This window comes from Serinus canaria, chromosome 2, assembly GCF_022539315.1.
Source record: "Serinus canaria isolate serCan28SL12 chromosome 2, serCan2020, whole genome shotgun sequence".
NCBI lineage: Eukaryota > Metazoa > Chordata > Aves > Passeriformes > Fringillidae > Serinus > Serinus canaria.
The window spans coordinates 10,267,051-10,292,227 of NC_066315.1; the positions used below are offsets into that span (position 1 = coordinate 10,267,051).

Genomic DNA, 25,177 nt, shown 5'->3' on the forward strand with positions numbered 1-25,177 from the left:
TTTATTTCAGCAAAGCTTGTGCACATGTTTCAAAGGTCAGAATTTGGCCGTTGGGGGTGAATTTTCAAGGAAGAGTATATTAAAGACACCTGTGCATCAGCAGAACCATATCCTTTGTCTACTGCAGGACATTTCAGGAATGAGCCCCGTGCTATTGAGCAGGGCAAGTGAAACATTTTATATGTTTTGAATTGCATTGGGATTGCTAAGCAGAAACATTTCTTGCAGTAATTGGTTCATGATTTCCTTTATTTCTTGTAACTCAACACTTTGATGCTGAAAAGTTGTCAGTTTTAAGAGATTAAAGACTGGAAGGGACCGCCCTTCAGAAAATTACAGCTGAAAATATAATGTAACAATCAAACTAAGGGAAATAGTCCAAGAAAATAGGTATGGTCTGTTGAGGTGCACAAACTTTTGTTTGCAATCTAATACAGTGAGGTCAACAAATGTTTTACACAAAGGTAGAAAACAAACCCACTTTTCATTGTGGACAGAGCTCATATTTGAAATCGTAACTAATCAGACAATTGAAAAATTTAAAACTTGGCATTCATATTCTATTGGAGTTAGTGTGTATTAAATTGATGAAGATCTTTAAGCACGTAGGTTTTCCCCTGTTTTTTAAACATTATACACTTCTTAAAAAATGTTTATAATGTCTAATTGCTGCTGGATTTCAAGACATATCAATTTTGTTCTTAGTTCCTGCAGATTTTGACAGAATGTCATACCAAAATATTTTGTATTTTTTGTAGGACTGGGAAACAGAAAATCATGACTGGTATTGTTTTGAATGCCATTTGCCTGGAGAGGTGTTGATATGTGACCTGTGTTTTCGTGTGTATCATTCCAAGTGTTTGTCTGATGAGTTCAGGCTTAGAGACAGCAGTAGTCACTGGCAGTGCCCAGTTTGCAGGGTGAGTACCTATGAGATTTCATGTGCTGATTAGAGGATTGATATTCATTTATAGATTTATGAAAGTGTCCAGAGGGTCTGGCCAGGTTATTGGGTAAAGAACTGAATATTGAAATGATGGTACATACCTAGAGCATCTGTACAGAGGTACCAAAATGTGGTGCATGTAGCAGATGGCCATTTCTGAAGACTCCAGCAAGTTTTACTTGCACAGTACCCTGTGCCAGAGTGTGCACCTGAGTGCAGTAAAGTGTGGGAGCCTTCAACAAGCGTAAACAAATTGCTATATAAGATGCTACTGTTTTTACTTAATGTTGTTTTAATGAATTATTTTTGTATTTTGATGACTTGCATTCTTAATATTTTATTGCAATGGTGTTTTATGTTAGAAAGCCACAATCATGTTACTGATGAGGCTAGTGTCAAAAAGATGGAGTTAAATCCTGCTTTTCATTTACTGATGTGGATTCTGTTGGTGCAAAAAGGGCAATCTGGATTTTACTCATGGCATCCATATCTATGTTGCTTTTTCTTTAAAAATGCTATTCTTATAAGGGTGGCAGGAAGACAGCAAAAAACATTTTTTCTATACTTTCCAAGAACAGGTAGATATGTTGTCTACATGTCATTAGAAGATGAAACATTCTGGTCAGGATGGTGCTTACTGGTACCTAGCCTTGAATCAGCCAAATACCCATTGCAGTTGTCATCTGTCACCTCCCCAAATGGAGCACTTCACTAGGCTTCCTAGAGAGCTAGGCTCCCTTCCTGTGGAAGGAATAATGCACATGAATGTTTCAGATAAAATTGTTGCTACAGAAAGGCATAAAACTGTCACTTCCCTCTGCCTGGGATTGCTGGAGAGAGAGGCACTTCCTTTGCTAAAAGCTTGGATTAGCTGTAGAGCAGCAGAGTGACCTTAGGATGATCTGTGCTGCAAGGAATGTAAGGTTTCAGGCACTTTGTGGGATGGGGAAGCAGTTGTTGAAAACACATGGAGTGTTTTGTTTCAAACCAGCACTTTTTGAATGTTGTTACCTTAGAGTGAGTTCCACAGAACCTGTTGTTGTTGCCTCAGATTGCTCTCAGGAGAGCAGATTGCTCTCAGGGAGCTCTCAGGGTTTAGGGAGATAGTAAGAAAATCAGGGCTACCTCAAGGAAGCTGAAAACAATGAAAAGGAAGGAGTCGCAGGGAAAAAACTGTTAAGAATAAAGACATCTACTGTATCTCCCCATATTGAATTGCTAGCATTTAATTTAGCTACTCAATATTCCCTCTGTTAAAAACAAAAACTGTGACCATATATAGATGATTTACTTTCAGATTTTTAAATAAATCTCTTTAATAATTGTTGGGTCTTAATAGAAGTATTGATTATTCCTATAAATAGCCAAAATTAGATAAACTGCCTGCAGTCTTCACTGTAGTTTGCCAGGAATTTTAGATGATGCCTGGTGAAGGTAGAGAATGTGGATGGTTTATGCCACCTTGTGTGGTTTCATAACATCTCTCCTGTCCCATGGATGTCCTCAGAGTGGAAATGCTGAATCATTGCTGGAAATATGCTCTGATACATCAGCTTTGAGACCAGTTTGACTTTCATCATGGAGCCTTGAAGTCCTTTATGGCAATGATATTAAATAAATGTTTACCTTAAAAAAAATATATATCCTGTGAAACTAGAGCCATGAGCTTTCTGCCTATCTTTCTGCATATTGGTTCCTTTTTTTATTATACAAATATTAAGGAGAGGTTTTGGGGGCTCTTAAATGCTTCCTGCCCCAGAGGCCTTTGGCTTGTTTAGTGCCTCAGGTGATGATCACCCGATTTTTGTGGATATTGCCACTGTGAATGCCATGGCATCCTTTCTCCCCCTGTGCCAGCAGCTCCTATTTTTCTTTGTTAATTCAAATCTCTTCAAGCCCTAATCCTGCAAACTTGGGCTAAGGAGGATGGCACAGTCCTGTAAGTGTGGCAGTCAGCATCCTTGTGTCAGTAGTCATCCTTCAGTATTCTGCTACTTTCTCCCCACCCTCCTAGGAAATAACTGCTCTAATTTCATTTTAAAAGCAAGAAAGTGGCCTATATTCAAAAAAACTAATAATGTGGAGAGAGCCCTGGCTGATGTCCAGAGGGCATAACAGAGCTTAACCATCTTGCATAAGGGCAGTGGGGGATTTACACTGTGTTATCAGCAGTAAATAAGTATCTTCAAGAAAAGTGATAGCTGGGACAAAGAGATACATATATTTTCATATTTAATTCCATAACTGGACATGGCACTTTTCACTTGGAGATCTCAAATCTCTTTACAAAGGTGAAGTAAAAGTATGTTTAAAACATAATATATTGGGAGAAATAGTCTAAGAACACTTCATTCTTATGTAAAGATTGCTTCTGTAATGCTGCCAAGGTCAGCAAGCCTTTGGATCTTTCATTTCACAATTGCTGGTTGTATTAGTTTGATCAACCAGTGCAGTTTTATCTTGCACACTTGGCTACTCAGAAATATTTTATAAAGGCCATTGCTAAAGATTTGTTCATAGCTTAAAAAAATATTTTTCTCCCTTATCATTTCAAAACTTGTTCTGAACTCTGTTTGCCTGCTCGTGGTTTTTCTCCATTGCATCCATAAACAACAATGTCCAGTTCCTCATTTATTTCTTTTTTTAAATTGATGGTTCCACTCTGAGTATTTCTGTACCCTGTATAACTCTCAGCAGGAGTCAAGAGTCAAACAAAGTTCAACTCAAACCATATTGCACTGATTGAAATTTTTCCCTGACTGTTGACTAATCATTGTCTTAAGTGAAATAAATTGGCATTGTCAGCAAAAGTCCTGGTAGACAAGTCACAAGAGAAAAACTTAATATTGAATGAGCTTAAAGATTACATTTTTCACTGCTGAAATAGTTCATTCCAGACAGGGTTAGCCACCTCTGTCTCTGAAAGATATAGGAAACTTCTACATTTATTGCTTCTCTTCAATTATATAAAACAAGGGAATTAATTTTCTTCAGCTGTTAATTTGTTACCTAAAGGCTACAAAAAGTACTGCCAAAATTCTAATTTTTTTGAGGGGGAATAGATATATACAAAATTATGAGTAGGAGAATTTTGATCATGTTGGTGTAACTGACTATTATTATTTCTTGTCTAAAAATCCAAATTAAAAAAAAATATAGGAAGGCAAAATTAAGCATTTTTATATATCATTTGTCCCAGAGAAATAGATTTTGATTCATGAAACAGAAGGAAAGAATTAGTCATGTGGTTTTGCTTGACTACTAAATATTTTTACAATCGTCTCATGAGAGATTGGTGTTCCATGCATGTTCTTTGCAAGGACTTATAGCCAATTTACCTATCATAGTGGGTATTCCAGTATTCCTGGGGTTTATACACAGGAGACCAAAGTAATCTGTAGAGCTTAAGATATTAAATACTGTGCTGGGAAGCATTCTATAGATAGGCATTTTCTGAGTGCTGGTACTGTACTGAGCATTTCCTAGGGTACATAAAAACAAACCATTATGCAGTTCACAATCAACTTCAGACAACATTTGACAGGTGAGAATGACAAGCAGTGGAGAGTTAGAAGCACAGGAAGATGGAGGTTACTTAAGTGAAGTTTCTCAAGTGCTTAGATCAGGGGGGTTTAGGTACCAGCTGTCAGTCAAGGTGGTGCATGTCAAATACAAGCAGGGAGGAAAGAATCTGGCTTTACTGGCTTATTCCATGGTGTTATGGTAGGAGTTTGAGACCTGGATGGGGAGGCACATTCCTGAAACAGTATTTGTGGTGTGATCCACAAAGAATAGCCATGGGTTGGTGGGTAAAGGGCAGTCCTAGTGTAGGACCAGTTTTAGCAGCACAGAGCTCACACAGAGCTCACACCTGGCCTCACTAGTCCCTGCCATGCACCCTGGAGTAAATCAGGGAGCTGACAGAACTGGGCACTGTATAGCACATACTGAATAAAGATTAAAGGAATCTGTCCACAGCAGTGGGAAAACTGGGTAAGCTCCACTTGGAGCCTCCTGCCACCTTCTTTGTGCAGATAAAAGCATATTTAATTCATATTTGCTTCATAGTCAGAAAGTGCTTAATGCACCATACATGTAGAAATCAATTTGTGGATTCAGCTGTAACATTTCCAAAAGCACCTGATGCTTTAAAAAGTCTAATTCTACTGCATCTGATCATGAAAGAGGCACATCTTAGGGCATCTTGTGCTCCTGCAGAAGCTTTTCTGTGTGTTGCTTAGGGCACACAGTGCATTGGTTGCTCTGAGACCTGTTCCATGTGCCTGCATACCTTTCTTAATGATACAGGAAACCTGAGGACCTGAGGGTTGAAAGTTTGAGAGGGCAGCAGAGCAGTAAAGCTTTCCATATGTAGCACCAAATTCTTCGGGCAATTTAAGCCCTAAAAATGTCCAAGGGCCAGGGTGTAAGGCAAGAAGATTCTAAAGAGCAGTGCTGAGTGTATGTTAGACTCATGCTCATAGTTCCCCTCTGCAAATAGACCCCTGGAACCCTGAAATTGCTTCTGAAAATGCAACTGATGCCTTAGAAACATGTGTCTGTCATTGAGCAGCCTGCACATAACCCATCACTGAACTGAAATGCAGCTCTTGGATGTGTGTATACACAGGACAGGTGAGAGAGGAAAGGAAAAGTATTCATTAATGGGAGATTACAGGGAAATGGAAACCTCTTTAAACAGTGCAGATGTAATTTAAATGCCTGTAGGTAGACAGAATGCTGCCACTGACACCTTGCATTTCTTAGAGCTTTCCTGTTTTTTTCTCTTCAAACAAAAGACTGCAGCAACTGCAGCACAGTGGCCACTGCCACCCTGGGAGTTGAGAGCCAACTCAGAGTGCAGAGGTTTGTCACTTCCATCATCCCTGGTGCTACTGCAGGATGGAGTGTTTCTGGGAAGTGCCCCTGGCTTCTCTAGCCTCATGTGGTTTGTAAAGCCTTGCAGTGAAGCCCTGCACTGTGAGCATGTCAGAATTGCTAAAAAAGTCACACCTGCACAGTAGCAATATATTGCTACCCTCTTGAAGAGCTAGGCAGTATAATTAATCTGGAATATTGAATATAAAGAGCAATGTAACCTTCAGGTTCCAGCTTCTAAGGAACAGATGTGCTGCAGAGAATAAGGCTCATAGAAGGTATTTCCTGCACCCACAAGAAAAGAGCTAGGCTGCAGGCTTGGCCTTTCACCTACCAAATCTCATTAATCTTCTACATGAGGATTGCTGTTGGGGAGGTTATTACTTCACTCCTTCATCCCCTGTCTAAACACACAGGCCTGACCAAGGCTTTCAGTTTACCTTGATTCAAAGCAGGGGGTTTGCAGCTCTCTCTAGGGATGTGTCCCTCAGGACTTGTCCATGCTGCAGGTTATCCCCAGCAGGCAGCCAAGCACCACAGAGCTGCCCTCCCATGTCCCCTCAACTCCCAGCTGAGAAAGAAAACCAAACAAAGCTGGTGCAAGGGCAGTCACTCCCCACCCTCATGGACGGATCAGTGCCCAGACAGTTCCTGAGTTAAGGATGGCTCAATTCCCCCTAAGCCCCCTCCTCTTCCTTTCTACTGGAGAGCATGAGGTTCCATGGCCTGGAACAGCTCTTTGCTTAGTTCAGGTCATCTGCCTTGCTGGGTCTTCTCCCAACCTCTTGGGCACTCCCCAGTCTGTTCACTGTGGGGCAGAGGGAGACGCTGCCAGGGCCTTTCCCCTGTGCAAGCACTGCTCAGCAGGAGCTGGAACACCCATGTGTCACCGTCACTGTTTTGGTCACAAATCTAAACCACAACACCACACCAGCTGCTGTGGAGACAATTGATTTCATCCCAGCCAGACCTGGTACAGTCCTGTATTAAGATAATTTATCCCACAAACAGGCTATGTAAAAGGATAAGGATCCTGATTTTGGGGGCTGGATTGAATCTCAGCAGTCTCCTTGAAACAAACTTGAACTTGAACAGGGTTTCCAGTAGAGTGTGTTAGTAGATCTGACAGGGAAAAAGAGAGTGGATCTTGCCACTATCTCTGTTTTTATTTCCTGAAGGTAGGAAATTAGAAGACCTAATTTTCATTTATATTTTCTTCTATAACACTCTGCCTACAAAGGGGACCTGAAAGTGGGTATGTTATCTTGTGTCAGAGCAATATAAATAGATTTTATGCAAATCATAGTCCCCATCTAGTATTATCTATTTTCCTGCTTTAAATGGCTCTAAGTTGATGACTCTGAGAACACTACAAGTCTTCAAAATACAAAGGAGGGGATTTTTTATTAAAAACTTACACATTTTCCATTATAACTTCCAAAGAATGTGTGAATGCTACCTCCTAAATGGCTAATTATTGTTGAAAAGTGAATGAAGTGCTCGAAATGTAACTGGCTTTCTACAAAGGGTGAGCAGCCTTGCCATAAAAAGACATTTTGCTGGCTCATAGGCTCCAATTCCCTAAATTTATTACCTTTCAAAATTTAGTAGAGGAACATGGAGATCAAGTTTTTCTTAAAATAAATCAGTGTAGGGAATTGAAGGAAAAGTGGAAAAATTAAAGTTTGCCAGAATTGGCAAGTTAATTATATCATTTTCATTGGTGCTTAAGATGATATTAATTGCTGACATCAATAACTATACAAAGCCAGCTATCTATCTTTTCTTATGATCTCAAGGATAAGACTGTAAACCATCTATCTCAACAGTCTCTTTCAAACTGTCTTGCCCAGCAGGGCATGAAAAATGGTTCACATGAATTCTGAGATACCTTCAAAGGATGATAAATTCCAGAGCCATGTCAGAAAAAGAGGTGTAGGACTAGTCAATGCATGTGAGTTTTATTGTGTCCTTTATAAGTTTCAGTCTTTTAAAATGCTGTGTCATTAGCAAGCACACAGCACTCCAGTGCCTGAAATGACAAAATGACAGCAGTGTTTCATAATGCAGATAATTTAATGCACATTTGGGTTTTCATTTGCAGTGGCAATGTTGGTTTATGAGAAACTGAGTAGGTGATTTGAATTCCAGCAGAATGCACGTTTCTCCTGGTAGTCAGAGTGAAACATGGAAATACAGAATGTGATTCAGATATATAGTGCAGAATAAATTCTCTGTCAGTCCACAGTTTGGAAGGAAGGCCAGGCAACCATTAATATGATGAAAATAATGCTTAAAGGAACTGTAGGTTTAGAAATACCTGGGGCTGGCCCTTCCCACAAGAGAGTTTTTCCCAGTCAGGAGGAAGCTGTAGTGTTGTTATGCACCATGCAGTGTCTGAGTAGGTTGGTGACTGAGCTGGTATTTCAGCACAGTTTGTAATGATTCTAATTGCTGTTAAGCAATCAAATGAGCAGCTTTGCAGGTAGTGCTGTGTACAGTTTTGTTTCAAGAAAGGTAGTAAGTACAATCCTGAGATGTATAACTTGCAAGTTTGCTGTAGCACAGGGGAACAGCCTCTGGTTTTCAGTGTCCTCAGTGTCTTGCAGGAGGAATATAAACAGGGGAGACACAATCAAATCCTATCAGCTTTTTTTGTCCTAATGTGTAATTTTATTCTTGCCAAGTAAATTTGTAAAAGGAGGCGCTCTGTACTCAGTGTCTGTGAGCCCTATATCCAGAGTCATATATAAGTAATTCAGTGAAAAATAGCACACTTCTAGTGACAGATAATTTTTAAGCCTCTTTTATTTACATATTAGAACATGGATTCATTTTTTTCTGGTGTTTGCTGAGCAACCATCATCTGCACAATTATGTGGATCTTGCTAAAGGCCATCAGATTTTGAGGATGCAGGTGCACCTGAGCCAGTTTGGTCCACACAGTTTGCACACGAGGGGTGAAATGAGGCATGAGAAGGGCAGAGCTCAGCCTGGCAGTCAGTGCACAAGGAGGAATGAATGCCTTGCAGGAGATGTGAGCATTTAGGAACAGTTCAGGGTAACAGACCTGGAACCCATGCTGTTGTTTCACTGTGCTTTGGTTTGGGAGAGCTACTGTAGGTAAAAGCAGGGAAGAGGTAGCACTTTGCAGCCAGCTGTTGTAGGGCTCTGCAGAGCTGTGCACAGGGATTGGAAAGGCTGCTTTGTAAGAGCACATTAGGCATTTGCAGAGACACCTTCTCTCTAGCAGCACATTTGTGGTATGCAGGGTTCCCACTAGCCTGGTTATACTTTGAAGGGTGGGGTAAGTCTCTATAATAGTCTGAAAGGAGAGGGGAAAGCTCTGGATCCTGAACTGCTAAAAACAGTGATCAGTGTTCCAGAATCTGGATTAAATTTTGTTAAGGAAGAGCCACAGAACTCCCAGACTGCTATGTTTCTTGAGCAGTAAAAAGTGCTCTGAGATTCTACTGGCTAGAGCCAATTTGTCTTCCTCCCAGATGGTGTCATTTTGCTTAGTCAGCACATAATTTGTAGATACAGGATATTATTTTTTAAATTATTTCTTATTTTACTAAAATTATTAATGCCTTGCTAATAAAAAGACCATTAAATAAATTTTCAGCTGCTCCCTAAAATGACTTTCTTCATTGCTTTATTCTAATTAGACACTTTTTTATGAGAGGTTTTGACAAACTGTTATGGATACAAGTGGAAATAAAACTCGCCATTTTTCTGTAGCTGAAGTTCTCAGCCCAGACATAATTCAAAGTAACAGATATGGTGGTAGTGGCGTGTTAGTATTACTAATTTCTCAGAATAGATTTTCCCTAAGAAATAGTGTTTTATGTGATTCAAAGTTACCTTTTCAATTGAAGTGTTAATGCAGAGAAAATGCTTATTGGCTGGATTTTGAAGTCAAGTTTAAAATACTGATATGATGCTGTTTTTCTTTGGCAGAGTATCAAGAAGAAAAACACAAGCAAACAGGAGATGAGCACATACCTGCGGTTCATCGTGTCCCGGATGAAGGAGCGGGTGAGTCTGAGCTGGGGGCTTTGCTCAGTCCCTGCTGCACTGCACAGGGCCATTGTGGGTGACTGTGCAGGAAGGAGGGCTACAGGAGGGTGGTTTTTATTGCTCCTGTCACAAGCACTGTGTGTGTTTTCACATACACTTACCAGGCCCTGAGGTTTGCATCAGTGTCACCAGGTTATGGCACGGGCCTGTGGCTCCTCTGACACGGAACTTTTCAGGTCTGAGACACACCCAGTCTCATGGGTTGTGGATCCACAGTTTGCCCTTGTGTAGTCCCCACCTGAAATATTCCAAACAGTTGCATTTCCTAATCCTCTTTTATGTGTTTTAAGCAGATTCTAAATGCAATAACAAACGCTGTCTCATGGTCCTTTCAGGCTATAGATCTAAACAAGAAAGGGAAGGACAACAAACACCCAATGTATCGAAGGCTGGTGCACTCAGCTGTTGATGTTCCCACTATACAGGAGGTAGAGTGACTTGCTTTCTAACTTCCACACTGGTTTTGGTGTCTTTTAATAGTGAAAGTTTAAGAAGTCCTAATCCTGTTTAATTCTCTTTGTGATCAGTATTTCAGTATTGTATCCAGCATTAGGTATGGAAGCTTAACATGTCAGCCTTTTCCTCATAAATAGGTAATTGAGTAAAACCATTTTGAGTGGTGCCTAGTTTTCAGACACAGAGAATCCTCAATTCCTTTTGTACTAAGCTTATACTAGGACCTGCAGGTACCTTAAATCTTCAGAGAAATCACTGTTTAGCTAAATCAATGAATATAGACTCAAGTGCCTGTGTGTGCTTCTCTGGCCCAATGTTTTTGACCATATTCTGATTTCAGTCACTATGCCCTTGTGTGGGTGTCAGCTTTATAAACATCTGAATGATTCATAAAGAACCAATCACTTTGTTGATCATGAAAAACCAGACTCACCCAAAACATCTGTTTTGCATTAATTGTTCCAAAAATAAAGTACTAATAAATATATTGTCCCTTTTTTCTGAGCCAAAGGTCTGATCATGACTCATATAAATCAACTGCACATGACCATAATAAACAGCATATTCATCTTAACTCATTCCTGCAACTGGATTGTAGGCAGTGCTGTGGTATATCTTGCCCTTTGGAAGCACAGATGTGAGGAGCCTTTGTTTTATTATTAAAATGCACAAATAAACAATAGCTTCACTGACAGTTTTGGAGACCAGCACTGCTGTCTGTCTAGAAATGCTGGCAGCACTGGTTGAGCCTGTAAATAGGCTAGGCCTTCCTTTCACTCTGTCAACTTCTGCTGCTTCCATAGAAGGTCTTTTGGCTTTGATAGCATTCTACAAGCTGATGTTATTTTGTTTGATGATTGGAATTGTCATAGATGTTCTTGAGAGAGCCCAGCTGAAAATGCTGCATTTCCCATTGGACAAAGCCATACTAAGAAAATGAATTGCATGGCTCCATGTAGGCATTTTTTATGACTTTGGAAGACTGGGACAATCAGCTTTCATCAGATAGCACAGACTATCAAGTGAAGATCCTGGAAGATCAGTCCTGAATGTCAGTCAACAGTGATTTGAAACTAGCTGATATTTTAAGGTACAAAATGTTCACCTCAGGGAACATATTTCAGTTTGAACAAATGTTCTGGGCCATACCTTATGCTGCAGCTACTTCAGCTTCAACTTCTTTCAACCAGGAAAATCTTTTTTAAACTTGGTCAAGTACTAAAGGATCTATTTTACTTCTGGGCATTGCATAAAGGGCAGCCAAAGCTCAGGTACTTAAAACCATGTCAAAGGAGTTGTAAGTATTCCATTGTATGCAGGAAAAGCAGTGTCTGATCTGTGTTGCATAATGCAGACTCCTGTGAAAGCTTCTCTGCATAAAGCAGGTGGAGCACTTTGAAGAGTTTTCTCACAGCCTTGTGTTTTCTTTTGTGTAGAAAGTAAATGAAGGAAAGTACAGGAGTTATGAGGAGTTCAAAGCAGATGCTCAGCTGCTTCTACACAACACAGTGATTTTCTATGGAGGTAAAATACTACATTTACTGCTTGCCTTGTTTGGTTTGTATTTATTTGTAGGAAACTCACAAGTCCAGGATGAATTTGGTATTAAGTAGTCTTAAGTGTGAATGAGGTAATTTGAAAACCCTTAAAAATCAAAGTGCATAAAGACTTTTTAGGGTCTTCTCTGGCCCACCTACTACAGAAACTGTATTCATCCTCCCTGCATAAACCTCTTAGTGACAATTACACTTCTTCCATCCTGCTTCTTCTTCAGCCAAGTCCTAAGTCAGTCTATACTGCAGATTTTTGCCAGTATACATGTTTTCCTAGGGTAGGGTAGGGTTTTCTGTGTTGTGTCAACAGAAATGTGTACTATGGACGTATTTCTTTTACTTTTGGGCAATTTCTGGCCTATTGTGACAGCAAATGTAGCTACATCCACACCAGGAGTGTGCTGCTGGTGCACTGTGGAAGTACAGCCTTAGAGAAGCTGCCAGGCACTGGGAAGGTAATGAGTGACTGATTGGAAGTAAAAAAGCACCAGCAGCAGTGCAGAAGCTGTAGCCAGATCCTGTTTTCCAGAACCACCATCTCAGGAAGGATGTGGTTGTCCCCTGCAGACATGGCTCCCATCAGGGGGACAGGGAGGAGGGTGGCACCAGTCTGGATGCAGCCCCAGGGCATTCACACTGTGGCTGGTGGGGAGAGATGTGAATATGCCAAGAGAGGAATACAGGGCGTAAAGGGAGACTCAGTGATAAACAGTCTGTGAAGCATCACTCAAAGCACAGAGAGAGGAGATGCTTTAGGACAACTGCAGTGTGCCAATAAGACACAAGCAGAGAAAGGAACTGAACCCATATTAAGAGCAACTGTGTCTCCCTGCTGCTGCTCCTTCTTAGATGTGTATTTGCACTGTTAAAAGCAGTATTGTGGCATATAAATATGACACAGAAAACAAATATTGAACTGATTATTAGAAAATTTTAAATGGAAGGGCTGTCCAAGTGATTAAATTATATTTTTTCTTCTTAAGCATGACAATTATAGCATGAATGTCACAGCTGCAAATCTTTGTGATCATACTGTGATTGTTTCTACCATCTCTTTTTAATTTGCAGCGGACAGTGAACAAGCTGATATAGCAAGGATGCTTTACAAAGACACCTGCCATGAAGTAAGTACCACCAAGTAACCAGGATGTAACCAAGATACTTCATTTCAAAACCTAAGAAATTATTCTTCATATTACAAAATAAAACGCATGTGAAATTGAATTATAAATTTCCTCCAGACAGTCTAGGAGCTGATTCAGAATTCCTTTTACTTTTTCTTTAGGCTTTTGTTGTTGGTTGGGTTTTGTTGTTGGGGTTTTGTTGGTTTTTTTGGGTTTTTTTTTTTGCAACTAGATGATAATTTTAATACCACTAGTATTCAAATTTTAGTTCTGAAAATAATTGAGCAATACAGATTTGGACTAGAAATAATTGCACTTACTAATATAAATTGAATCTGAGATGAGACTCTTACTAAATTCTGTAATTGTCATCAAAACATTTGTCCATTTTCAGGGGAGACCAAAAAATACAACTGAGGAGCTGGCACACTTTCTTCTTTTGTACAGTTGAATTACTTTTTTCACAATGTACTTTAAATATTTGATGAATTTTAAGAACTGTTCTTTGCATTTCATTTATAATAGATCATTAATGTGTCAGTTAGTCTTCTCCCTCTACTTGGCTTTTCTGAAACATGAATAATGTTTCTTCAGGTTGCCTTTCAGCCTCTCACAGCCCACTTCAGTTCCACACCTTTAGTTTGCATGAACAGAAGTAACTCCACCAAATTAGCAAGCAGGGCTGAAAAATTTTACTACTTAAGGGAGAAGGATGCTACTGAAATCACATAAATAGATTTTTTTTTTGCTTATTTACCTTTTTTTTTGTTTTTCAGCTGGATGAACTGCAGCTTTGCAAGAACTGCTTCTATTTGTCAAATGCACGACCTGACAATTGGTTCTGCTATCCTTGTGTATGTTGCTGACACAGATTTTTATTTGTTTGCTTTTCTGTATGAAAGCCTGCAGTTTTGGTGTCATTAATGCATTGAATATTCCATTTCACAGGGCTTGTTTCAAAAGCATGGATAAGACTTTGTAAGCCTGGATATTTTACACAAGTGAAGTGTTGATTGAAGTTCAAAGCTGTAACAATATAGGTTATAAAACTTGGGTATCAGCCAGTTACAACAGTTTCACAAGCAAATAAGGAGCTTACAGAACTAAAACTTTGCTCCTGAATGAAGCTAGAAAGACAAGTTAATTTTTAGGCTGCTTAGGCTCTCTGTTTTCATTAGACAGTTACACCCTTTCCAGACTTAGCAGTTTTAGGGTTTTCTTAAAGTTGATCCAAGCAATCTATCTAACAAGGAATTGTAAGAAGATAAAAATGAAAGTAGCACTAGACACAAACAGTAACCATACTCTTAAGGTACTAGCATAGTCTTACAGCAGAATATTTCTGGGAGATAGCAATATAATATTTCACATCCACTAATAAATACAACTTCTTTTTCCAGATACCTAATCATGAGTTGGTTTGGGCCAAAATGAAAGGCTTTGGGTTTTGGCCAGCCAAAGTCATGCAGAAAGAGGACAATCAAGTTGATGTTCGCTTTTTTGGCCATCACCACCAAAGGTAATTTATGAATTCCATGTGCTGCTTTTTACAAACAATATTAAAGGAATTTATCTCATCTGTCATGTTGTAAATCCTGGCTCAGCTTGTTGCCAGCATTAGAAATACTGAATACTTTGCCATAATTGTTTCAGAAAATCTGAATTTCAGTCTAACACATCTGAAGTGTCCAAATTCAGTGGCTCAGAGGTTCTCTTTCCACAGTTGCCAGTAGGATGTTCCTTAATGCCACTTTAATTAAAGACAGTAAGTGAACTTCAGCTGTTTCTTCAAATGTGTAGCAGTCTCCTGATTCAGGCCAAGGTGAAAATTGAACAGAAATGTACTCTTTCTACCAGCAGTATTGACTTCAGGCAATTTCTCATTTGAGGCACTACAATTTTGTGGTTTAGTACCATGATATATATCACAAATGTTTGTGTCTCACTGCTAGAACATTGACTGGCCTCCTGCTGGGAGCCAGTCTGCAATTTCAGAGAATCCCTCTTTACACTGGAAACTTGTCTCTTAGAGATCAGCTTTTGGTTCTCTCTCCAGCTGGTTGTTCAGCATTTGGGAGGTTTGTAGCAGTGTGACAGTGAATGTGCTGGTTTGGATTATTTTACTGTTTTATTTATATGCCTACAATGTGAGGACAAGAGACATTTCTAAAGTAATTATTGGTTGTTGGAAGATTATATGTTGGTGCATCCCAAAAGGACCTAGACAATTCAGTGACAGTGTTTTAGTAACTGTTTATTCAAATTGCTTCATGTAACTTGCACAGTATATAACATCTCTTTTCATTTTTTATATGAACTGCCAAAACTTTCTAATAGTTATAAAGTGATTTATAAAGATCTTTACTGGTGCCTCAGTCACAGAATGTTTTTACCTTGAATGTGTTCATGAATGCAGTTCATTTCATTAGTTAGTTATCTTTGGCTTTAAGTTCACACAGTTTAAAATTACTTAATAAAGAAACCTGGCACCTGTGGGATGAGGTGCTTGCAACTTCTTAAATGTGTGCTGGTACTAAAGGCAAAGGATGTTTAACTGCAGTGCCATTCCTTAGTTATTGTGCTGGGCATGAACCAAAGGCCAAACTCCTGGTTGGTGTAAATTGGGATTGTTTCTTTGTCTTTACTCAAATTAAATTTATATTGCAAGAATCAAGAATCTTTACACAAACATGTCATTGTTGAGTAATTAATCTGTTAGGCAGGTGTGCATGGCAGTGACTCTAGATCCAATGTCCAGTGTTGCCTGGTGCTTGGTATAACCTTTCAAAATGTCAAGACCTGCCTCTCTAACTCTCTAAGAATTCTCTGAACACATTTAAGTGGACAAAGTAACTTTGGAACCATGTCACTGGCATGAATTCAGTCCAAACAAGCATGACAGTCCCCATGGAAGTTCAGCCCTGATAGACAGGGGCCCAGGACACAAAATGTCTCTATTCAAGGTGAGGCAGGTCTCTTTCAAGGTGCATTCCTTGAAAGTTTTAGGAAAGTGGTCAAGAGCTAAATTGGATTAGCATATGAACCTCCAGTAAAAAAACGTTTCTGTGTCTGAGTCAGGGCATTTAGCAAGAGAACAGACAAGAGATGCTGCTGGGGGAGGTTTGTAGCTCATCAAAAATGAGAGAGACTTTAAGCCATAGCACCAACAGCTAACAAGTATTTATAATAACAAAAATGTCTAACAGCATGCAGTCCATTTTTTTTCAAATGTGTTGAGTTTAAAAAAAAAATCAAGAAGGAATTGTCAGTGATTGGCCACTGTGAAAACCTGCTTTGAAGTCAGTTTTTCAGGTTGAGCTGCTTCCCCTGTATTTCATGTTTGTGAGCTGTCTGTTCTGTGTATTCAAAAGGGCCTGGATCCCCTCTGAAAACATTCAAGACATCACAGTGAACATCCACCGGCTGCACGTGAAACGCAGCATGGGCTGGAAGAAGGCCTGTGATGAACTGGAGCTGCACCAGCGCTTCCTTCGGGAGGGCAGGTTCTGGAAATCAAAGAATGAGGACAAAGGGGAAGAGGAGGCAGAGTCCAGCATCTCTTCCACTAGCAATGAGCAAGTGAGTGCTGCTACAATATTAGCAATTGGGCCAATTCATTAAAGAGTACAAAGTCAATGGGGTTTCAATTAATGTGCTGTTAATTAGCCTTGTGCTCTGTCTGCAGGTTTGTGAGGACAAAAGGGTTCAAAGACTTCTCCCTATCACTTGTTCTCCCTATCTCCCTTATATTCCTATCTTGCTATCAGTAATAGCAAGAATTTAGGTTTTCCTCTTTCCTCAGTTTCTCAGCTGACCTTTGTGAAGTTTCAAAGTGTTTGTCATGTACAGCACCTTGATGAGACAGATCAAGATTTCTAAAGTTAAATAGGAATGCTCAAGTCAAATGTCACAGGTATCAGATGGACTGCAACACTGCCTGCTTGGAGCCCTGTCAAGGGACAGCCCTGTGGCTGCTCAGCCTTTTCACAGATGGAGTATGTTCACTTTGAGCTCTATTCTGCCTTCAGATCCACAAGTAACACCAGCCATGACATTTTCAGCAGGTCCAACTGAAGTTAGGGGCAAACGTTGCACTTGAGGACCACATGACCAGCAAATGATTAAAGTCATTAAAAATAATTCTGCAAAACAAGAAAAATCACATTGTTTTAACAAAGAGAACAATGGCCAAGATCCAAAGCTTTGCATTTCCACATGGAAATTCCCTTATCATAGCTGATCTTTACTAAACATTCATTGTTCAAGAGGGTGTTATATATTCACTACTGGTGACTTGGCAGTAAGATTTTCATAGTTTGCAGGATGCTTATCTGTATTTTTGGCAGCCCTTTCCCTCGCAACATCTTTCCTCATTTAAAACCCCTATCCTTTCTCTATGTCTGTATTAAAAAAAAAAAATCAGTGTATTTTGACCCTCTTCTTTTGTCCTTTTGTCAAGCAGGTCTATCACCCAAACTGGAAGTAAAAACTTCAAAGTTTATAAAACTCTATGTTGTGGTGGAAGGTTGTTCCTTATCAAAGTTGTTTTAGGGTTTTTTAGCCTGGTTTGCTTAGTTAACCCTTTGTAGCCCCTTTATTTAAAATCTTGTGTGCAGTCATACAACAGCCTGCGGTAAAACAGGAAAATGGTCACAAATAAAAGAACTGGTGTTTTCCCCCCCTTTTTTTTTTTTTCAGAAGTGTCAGTCACAGGGTCTGAAGTGTCCATTTACATATTTTCTCTTGGATGCCAACTATTCATCCTTGACTTGGCTAATGCTTCTACCTGTTTTACTGGTTTCCCAGATACAGGAACACAGGAGTAGCCATCCAACTCCCTGTTCTGCTGTAGTCTGGAATATCCTGTTACTAAGACTAGCTAGTGCTAGCCTTGCTTCAAAAGCAGGCATAAGAACTTCTCCACAAGCACTGTCAGATAATTACCATCCACTTAGATCCCATCCTTGTTTCTACTGCGAGACTGACTTTTATTCTAAAGCATAAAGTTCCATACTCCTCCAGTAATAATCCAGTCGGGATGATCTTACCATATTTACCATACTTATATTCTTACCATCTTACCATACTTATATTCTCGTTATAATCACAGCTGTTTGTAGGTCTAATTTCTGAGTATGGGTCACTGATATCAGAATATCTCAGAAAACAAGTGTTTGAATTTGTGTTTGCAATGAAGAAAAGAATTATTGAGAGTATTTTAGCTAGTGCATGTTGAATGGTAGAACTTTTTCTTTAATTTTGTTCCTTCGTGCAGTCACAGTTCTCAGTGATAATGTAGAAAGTTTATTGTGTGCACTTCTCATTTAAGAACATTTCATTAACATTTCTATTTGATACCCTAAATCATTGCAAATAATCACAAATAAAAGGCACATCAGTCATGTTACAGTGAAAACCACTTAAATGAACTGGGTTTTGGGTGGAATCAATATGCTTTTCTTAACGTTCACAGCTGAAGGTTACTCAGGAACCACGAGCAAAGAAAGGACGACGTAACCAGAGTATGGAACTCAAAAAAGAAGTGAGTAACCTCAATTACTGTGTTTGTAGAGATAGCAAAGTACAAAAAGTCTGAAATTTTAATAAGCACTCCTTCAATTTCAGTCCCCTTTTAGTGATGTTACAGTATTAGCCTTGGAAGTTCCAGCCCCACAGCTCGGTACTCCCTGCTAGCAAGCGTAGTTGTGCCTCCCACATGCAAATAATGTGTGTCATCACAGGCATATTCTGTATCGTGAATAAAGCAGGCCAGCTTACCGCATTTCTTTTTTAATAACAAATTCAGGATATCAGTAAGCCCACAAACAGCAGAAATTAGGCGGTGCAATCGAGACTATTAAACTTATGAGCTCCCTTGCCCGCTCTGTCTGCGGGGCTTCCCCGCGCATCCCGCTTGCGGGACCAGGGAACCGAGGGCTGCGCTATTGCTCGTGTACACGAGGGGGCACTTCCAGAGAGAGCCGTAAATCTCTTCCCGAGCCGCCGAGGACTCTCTCCTGGCCTCCTTCCAGCTGCCGAGGAACGCCGAGAAACATTTGCACAGTGTGTGTGTTCCCTGCCAGAGGACTCGGGATGCCCGTGCAGAGCAGGGTGCGGGTGCTGTAGAGCAGAGCTCTCCTTGGTGGCTGGAACGGGGACACGGCCACTCCATCCTGGGCAGCTGCCTCCCCATTGCAGCTGATCCTGCAGGAGGCAGCCTCATGGATGGGGGCAGTGACACAGTCTCTGCTCCCTGGGGCACAAACTTGGTTTGGGTGCATGACAGGGAGATTGCAGGAGGATGTCTCACCATTCTTACTGTGTTTTCTCTCAAGCAAATGCTGTAATTTGCTTCATATATTTATGTCTTTACATTTGCCTTCTTCACTCTGATCAGTGATCCAGAAGTCAATCACAGTGACCTCTCAGAGAGGAATTGATTGCAAAAGGGAATACACAGTCAGCCTTTTGAATGGTGTGAGCAATGCTTCATCACACAGACAGGCACAAAGTCCAGTCCTGAGCAAGGCTTTGTCTCTACACTGCTAAATGAGCATCAAAACATCTAACTTTATTAAAAAAAAAATTGTTTATGTCTTCAGACACTTCAAATAGCAACAAACATTTCCAGGAGTATAACGTCAATCTGTTCTAAAGAGCAGGAGCAATTGGTGTTTCTTTGTAATAACACAGGCAGCTAAATTCAGCACAGTACACTACAGTAACAGGGACTGCTTTCTTGATAATTGTGTAATTATGCAGAGCTTCTGTGGTCATCCAGTCGAGTTCCAGGTTATTGGGAGCAAGATGTAGACTCTCATTAGCCTTTGATCTTCAAAGGACCTTTGAAGTACTGATCAATCTTTGCAGCACTTCTGTGGAGGCAGTGGAATATCACAGACTCCAAGGCAGTCTGTTGGGTCAGAGTTTGCCAGAGTTTGCCAAAACAATTCATGAGCCTTGGCCATGCAACTACAGTCTCTTTAGGCAGAATATTGGGAGGGAAAAATATCTCTAGCAAATCTCTAGTAATCCTAAGGAGTCAGCACAGCCTCAGAGGTTTTTCATACTTTTGGAGAGGTGAGGCTGGCTGAAGTCAGAAAAGCCTGACCCAAGAGCCTGCCCACTCTCAAGCTGGTTTTTCACAGGGATCCCACATCCCATTAGCACTACAGGTCTTCAGCAGACACCTTTCACATTAATTACACTGATATTACTCACATAACATTTTTTCTTCAAGGGGAACTGAAAAGTGAACAGGTTGACTTGTTCTATTTTGATATCTGATTTACAAGTTTGTTCTTTCTCTGCAGGAGCCAGAACCTGAAACTGAAGCAGTAAGTTCAAGCCAGGAAATTCCCACAATGCCTCAGCCCATTGAAAAAGTTTCAGTCTCAACTCAGACCAAGAAGTTAAGTGCCTCTTCTCCAAAAGTGATGCATCGGAGCATCCAGACCAGTAATGATGGAGTGTGTCAGAACATGTGCCATGACAAATACACCAAAATCTTTAATGATTTCAAGGACAGGATGAAAGCTGATCACAAAAGAGAAACTGAGAGAGTTGTGCGAGAGGCAGTGGAAAAGGTAACACTTGTTGAACACCATCTGCCCTGGGTTGAGGAGAGGTGATTTTGGGGATTTCTTCACACTTTTTTCTATTTTTGTAACAACCCCTCTTACCAAAATGAATAAAAAATGTTTTCCAAAGAGACCACATACAAATAGTCTCCATTATTGCTTTTTTAGACCGTTTCTGTACCAACAAACCTACTTTAAACAGAAAACTCTTGGCTTTTTTGATTCTTGTCCAGTGAAATCAGTTTGTGATCCAAAACTGAAACTAATTGTTCATTCATGCCAAAGCCTTTCTCTCCATTGTTAAGTGTGATTCTAAACAATGTCATTGTTTAACTGCTAATCATAAATCATTCTTCTTTTGCCCGTCTTCTGACCTAAGGATCAAATAGGGTCACTGAAATTTGTTTGAATTTTCTTATCTAATAATAACCTGTTTAAAATTCAATGTCTAAGCTTGACCTGGTCACCTTTGGCTAGAGAGAGCAGGGCAATTGGAGGATGATTTGTCTGACCTCTCTTAAGTACCTGTCTTAAGATAAGATGAATTTCCTTGTGGACGAAGGACTGTGAAATGAACCTTGGAAGTTCAAGTGTTAATCCTGCAGGATTAAGACACCAAATGTTTAGATACCTGAGCAAGGGCAAAGGAACCTCACTGACAGTGAACACTTAAAGAAATAAATACCTCTTAATGAACTCAGGGATGTTCTATTTTGTATTTTCCATTCTGCACTTGCTGGAGATTTATATGCAGCTGTAGATTTGGAAAAAACAAAATATTTTTTAAAGAGAAATTAATAAATTTATAAACTTACCATTGAGCAAATATGCACAGAACTTATTTAGCTGTTATTGTAGATGCCTAGCAGAGTAGAAATACAGTGACATTTTAATTTTGATCAAATCTGATTTTGTTATATCTCTAATTGAGCAGTTTTTATTTCTTAACTAGGAGAAATTAGGTGACCCCCACCCACATCAGTAATAGAGTTTTGAAGAGTAGAGGTTTAATTAAGACACTTTTAACTCCAGGAGCTGTCCCTTGACTTGCTTTGCTGTGTCTTTGGCAGCTGCGCACAGAGATGGAGGAAGAGAAAAGGCAGGCTGTGAGCAAAGCTGTGGCCAATGCACAAGGAGAGATGGACAGAAAGTGTAAGCAGGTAAAGGAGAAGTGCAAAGAAGAATTTTTAGAAGAAATTAAGAAACTAGCAGGTCAGCACAAGCAACTGATTTCCCAGACCAAGAAGAAGCAGTGGGTAAGTGTCAAAAATGTATCAAAAGAGAGTTAGGTGGAAATGTACCATGCATCCTGCAGGGGAAGGATTTCTTCCTTACTTTTAACTGCGTTGCTCTTTCAGCACTAAGGCTTTCTCCTTCATATAACTGTTTCAAATCTTCTCCAAATTTCAACTTGGTGTTTTGATTACTTTCCATCTTAATTTGTTAGTGCTAACAGCAACATCTTCTCGAGTCCAATCAGATCTTAGTATCAAAAATATTTTTTTCTAAATGCAGTTTTACTCCATATAAGACATGCTTTGCATTATGTTCACACTCCTTTGATCCTGAGACCTCAGAGGGTACAATATCTGGCTGCATCAATTTGGTGATATCCTTTTGGCCTTTTCCTCTCCTTGCTTTTTCTACAGATCTTTTATATTCCTCTATATTTAAGACACAACATTCTGAAATGTATTCCTCTCTTCTTTGGTCCTTAAGTGCAACTCTGCAGCATCAGCTACAGAAACCACGTTGGTCTGCCCTCTAGAAAAGTGAAAATAGACATCTAACTTACTGTTCTGTTACACACCACAAATTTTTCCCTGGTTTTATTTGGATTGTGGCTGGTGTTTTCTCAGGCTGGAGTGTGTCCTCCCACGTGGCTGTACAGCACCTAGCCAAACACTGCAAGAACCATAAACTGTGCTGCTTGCCAGGAGCAGAGGGCAGGTGGAAAGGGCTCTGCCCAGGAGCTGGGACCTGGCACACACACAAACTCTGCTATTCCTTTGTTAATTTTCACAGAACAGGGGAGGAAAAGCCATCACTGAGGAAGTCCCATAGCACTGTGACAGCTGTCTGTAACAGACAGGGGGGTGGGCACAGGATTGTAGCACTGGTGGGGCTGGAAAGGAGCAGGAGCCTCCAGGAGATGGCACCAGCCAAGGGACAGCCAGTCCTGCCACCCCCTGCAGCCCCGTTTGCCTTCTGCTATAAAGGGCTGGTTTGCTGCTGCTCAGCCTCATTAGTCCCTGTGCTTACATGAAACAATGGTCCCTGCAGGGAAAACTCTGCTCTGGAGAAGAGTGGGAAAAATACTCAGGCAAGGCAGTCAATCACTGACTATCACAGTTATGAGTTTGGTTTTTGGAAAGAGAATAATTACTTCAAATGGCAGAGCTCCTGTAGAGTCTTCATTTCTGTTCCTCCCAGAGGTTTTACTGTGGGTGTTATGATGGTGCAGTGCTTGGGTCTCTGTCAATAAGGGAATTCCTCCCTGTCCATCTGTCTCTGCAGACCAGAGAAGTTATTTTTGACTGACTTGATCGAGTTACTGTGTTCAGTGTGTCACCAGCTGCTGGTGCCTGTGTGCATGTGCTCACCTGTGGCACTGGAGAGGGAAATGGAATTGCCTTTGCCCACTATAGAATATGTCAAATTACCTCTGTCCTGTCAGGAGTGAAGAGCACACATATGAACTATTGTCACCATTCAGCTGCATGCAGAAACTGGGGCACAATACCATCATTGTGAGCTGGGCTCTTAGCTCTAGCTGCTTTTTGGTAGTTTTGAAGGTAGAATTTTCAAGAGAGACTGGAGTTATCTGCTCCAATGTGCCTTTATTGTATCCTTCAGACTAATCAAAAAGTGCCCTGGTACCACATCACTGGATTTATTAATGAGGGCATAAAGCTTCTCTACTGAGCAAAACAATCAAAAGATAGAAAGAGTATTTGACAATCTTGCCTACTTCTATGGCCTCAAACTATCTGTCAATCACCACCCTAAATGAAGGCATCATGCAGGCAGCTGGTTTGCATGTGGCAGGAGAGGGAGGGTCAGGATAAACACCTCTGCATTCAAGCTGATGGATCTGCCTGCCAACACACAGCCCCAGGCAGCTGGACCTGGTCCAATTACACAACTCCCCAGTGATTCTTCCTTCAGTGGTGCTAATGACAGTCCCTGGTGTGTAGTACTGCACTTGTATGCTGCTGTTATAATGATACCTCCTTACCAAAATCTCATGTAATTAACACACATACTAAATGAGTTTTGGTGGCTTTGCTTTTTAATTAGGAGCAGAGACCTCTGGTTTTGTGTAATGCTGATGTCTGTGCTTGGGAATACAGCTGCTATTATTCACACTGCATTTGTCTTTTTCTCATACCTAAAAAACAAGTCCAGTTGGGATAAAGGGATCATTTTGCTGGTGGTGTACAAGGACATGAGATGTGCTTCCAGCCCTCAGCAGACTAATGCATAGTTAAAGAATAACAGTTCCTCTTTCTCTAGCTGGTCACAATTGGCTTAGTCCAATTTCATTTTTACACCTTTCAGAAAATTTGCATTTAATACAGATACCTCAAGTAAATAGCAAAGAAAAGGAAGAACTGTAAAGGCAGCAGTAACAATAATGAGATTATGCAGCTCTATGGCCCCAAGGGTTCAGGCTTGAGTGCTGATCTTGATAATGTTTCTATTTTTGTTTCTCCAAATTCTTTTATTTTTGTATAAGACTCATTTAAGTTGGTGCATAGGTCATTTCCATAGACAGCTTTTAACTTTTTCTCTTTCAAATCTATTTACACATATATTTATTTTAACTTGCAACAGGTGGTCTTTAAGTGAATGAGCATTGTCTGTGATGTGTACTGTCTGAAACAAAACCCCAAGTGATTGATAACATTTAGAAAGAGGAAAATACAAAGAAAAGAGGAGGCCTGAGGCCAGCTGGCATTTTGCCTCCAGTGGCACATGGGCTGGTACCAGCACAGATGACACTATTTTCCTTTTGTAAGTGGAGATTTACATCCCACACTTATGGCCAGCATATGTAAAGGGAAGTGCAGGACCCACAGATCAGTTGTCCTCTCCTGTTGTAGCATTTTTTGATCTCTCCAAGCCAGCAGATGTGAATTTGGTCTCTGGGCTGAGGCCCATGCTGTCCATAATGGAGAGCCACAGCTGTTCCCTGCACCTTTCCAGCAGATGATCCTAATGGCTCCCACAGGCTTGTGGGCAGCCAGCAACATGAAAAACCAGGAAAACAGCTCTCGAGGGGACACTTGTTTGCAGACATTTTAACAAATAAACTTCCCAGGAGCTAAATTATGAAAGGAAAATGGAGAGTTTCCCTTCTCCCACAGCTAGGGCAGTCCCTTTATTGCTGATGTAAATAAATGGTTATCAGTTTGGCCAATGTTAATGTTGGCTTTCTTGGATCTGTCTTTCAGTAGTGTGGGTTGTTGTGGTTTTTCTTTTGAGGCAGTTTGGTTTGTTTCCTTTTAATTCTGTTTTATTAGCAAATCTGTAGCTAGACAGGACATAAAAATT

General features: G+C 40.3%; 1 protein-coding gene across 6 annotated transcripts in view; it reads left to right on the forward strand.

Moving 5' to 3' along the window:
* The window catches only part of ZMYND11 (zinc finger MYND-type containing 11), a 105,305-nt gene that overhangs the window by 76,425 nt on the left and 3,703 nt on the right, over nucleotides 1-25,177 (forward strand). For 5 of the 6 annotated variants that reach the window (XM_050970377.1, XM_009085810.4, XM_009085811.4 and 2 more), the window contains 11 exons: nucleotides 759-920; nucleotides 9,788-9,865; nucleotides 10,243-10,335; nucleotides 11,800-11,887; nucleotides 12,985-13,040; nucleotides 13,817-13,894; nucleotides 14,441-14,559; nucleotides 16,412-16,619; nucleotides 18,514-18,582; nucleotides 20,354-20,626; nucleotides 21,691-21,876. In XM_050970377.1, the coding sequence (XP_050826334.1) occupies nucleotides 759-920; nucleotides 9,788-9,865; nucleotides 10,243-10,335; nucleotides 11,800-11,887; nucleotides 12,985-13,040; nucleotides 13,817-13,894; nucleotides 14,441-14,559; nucleotides 16,412-16,619; nucleotides 18,514-18,582; nucleotides 20,354-20,626; nucleotides 21,691-21,876 (1,410 nt within the window). The remainder of the gene's footprint in view (nucleotides 1-758; nucleotides 921-9,787; nucleotides 9,866-10,242; nucleotides 10,336-11,799; nucleotides 11,888-12,984; nucleotides 13,041-13,816; nucleotides 13,895-14,440; nucleotides 14,560-16,411; nucleotides 16,620-18,513; nucleotides 18,583-20,353; nucleotides 20,627-21,690; nucleotides 21,877-25,177) is intronic. The other variant, XM_018909197.3, reaches the window with a different exon arrangement.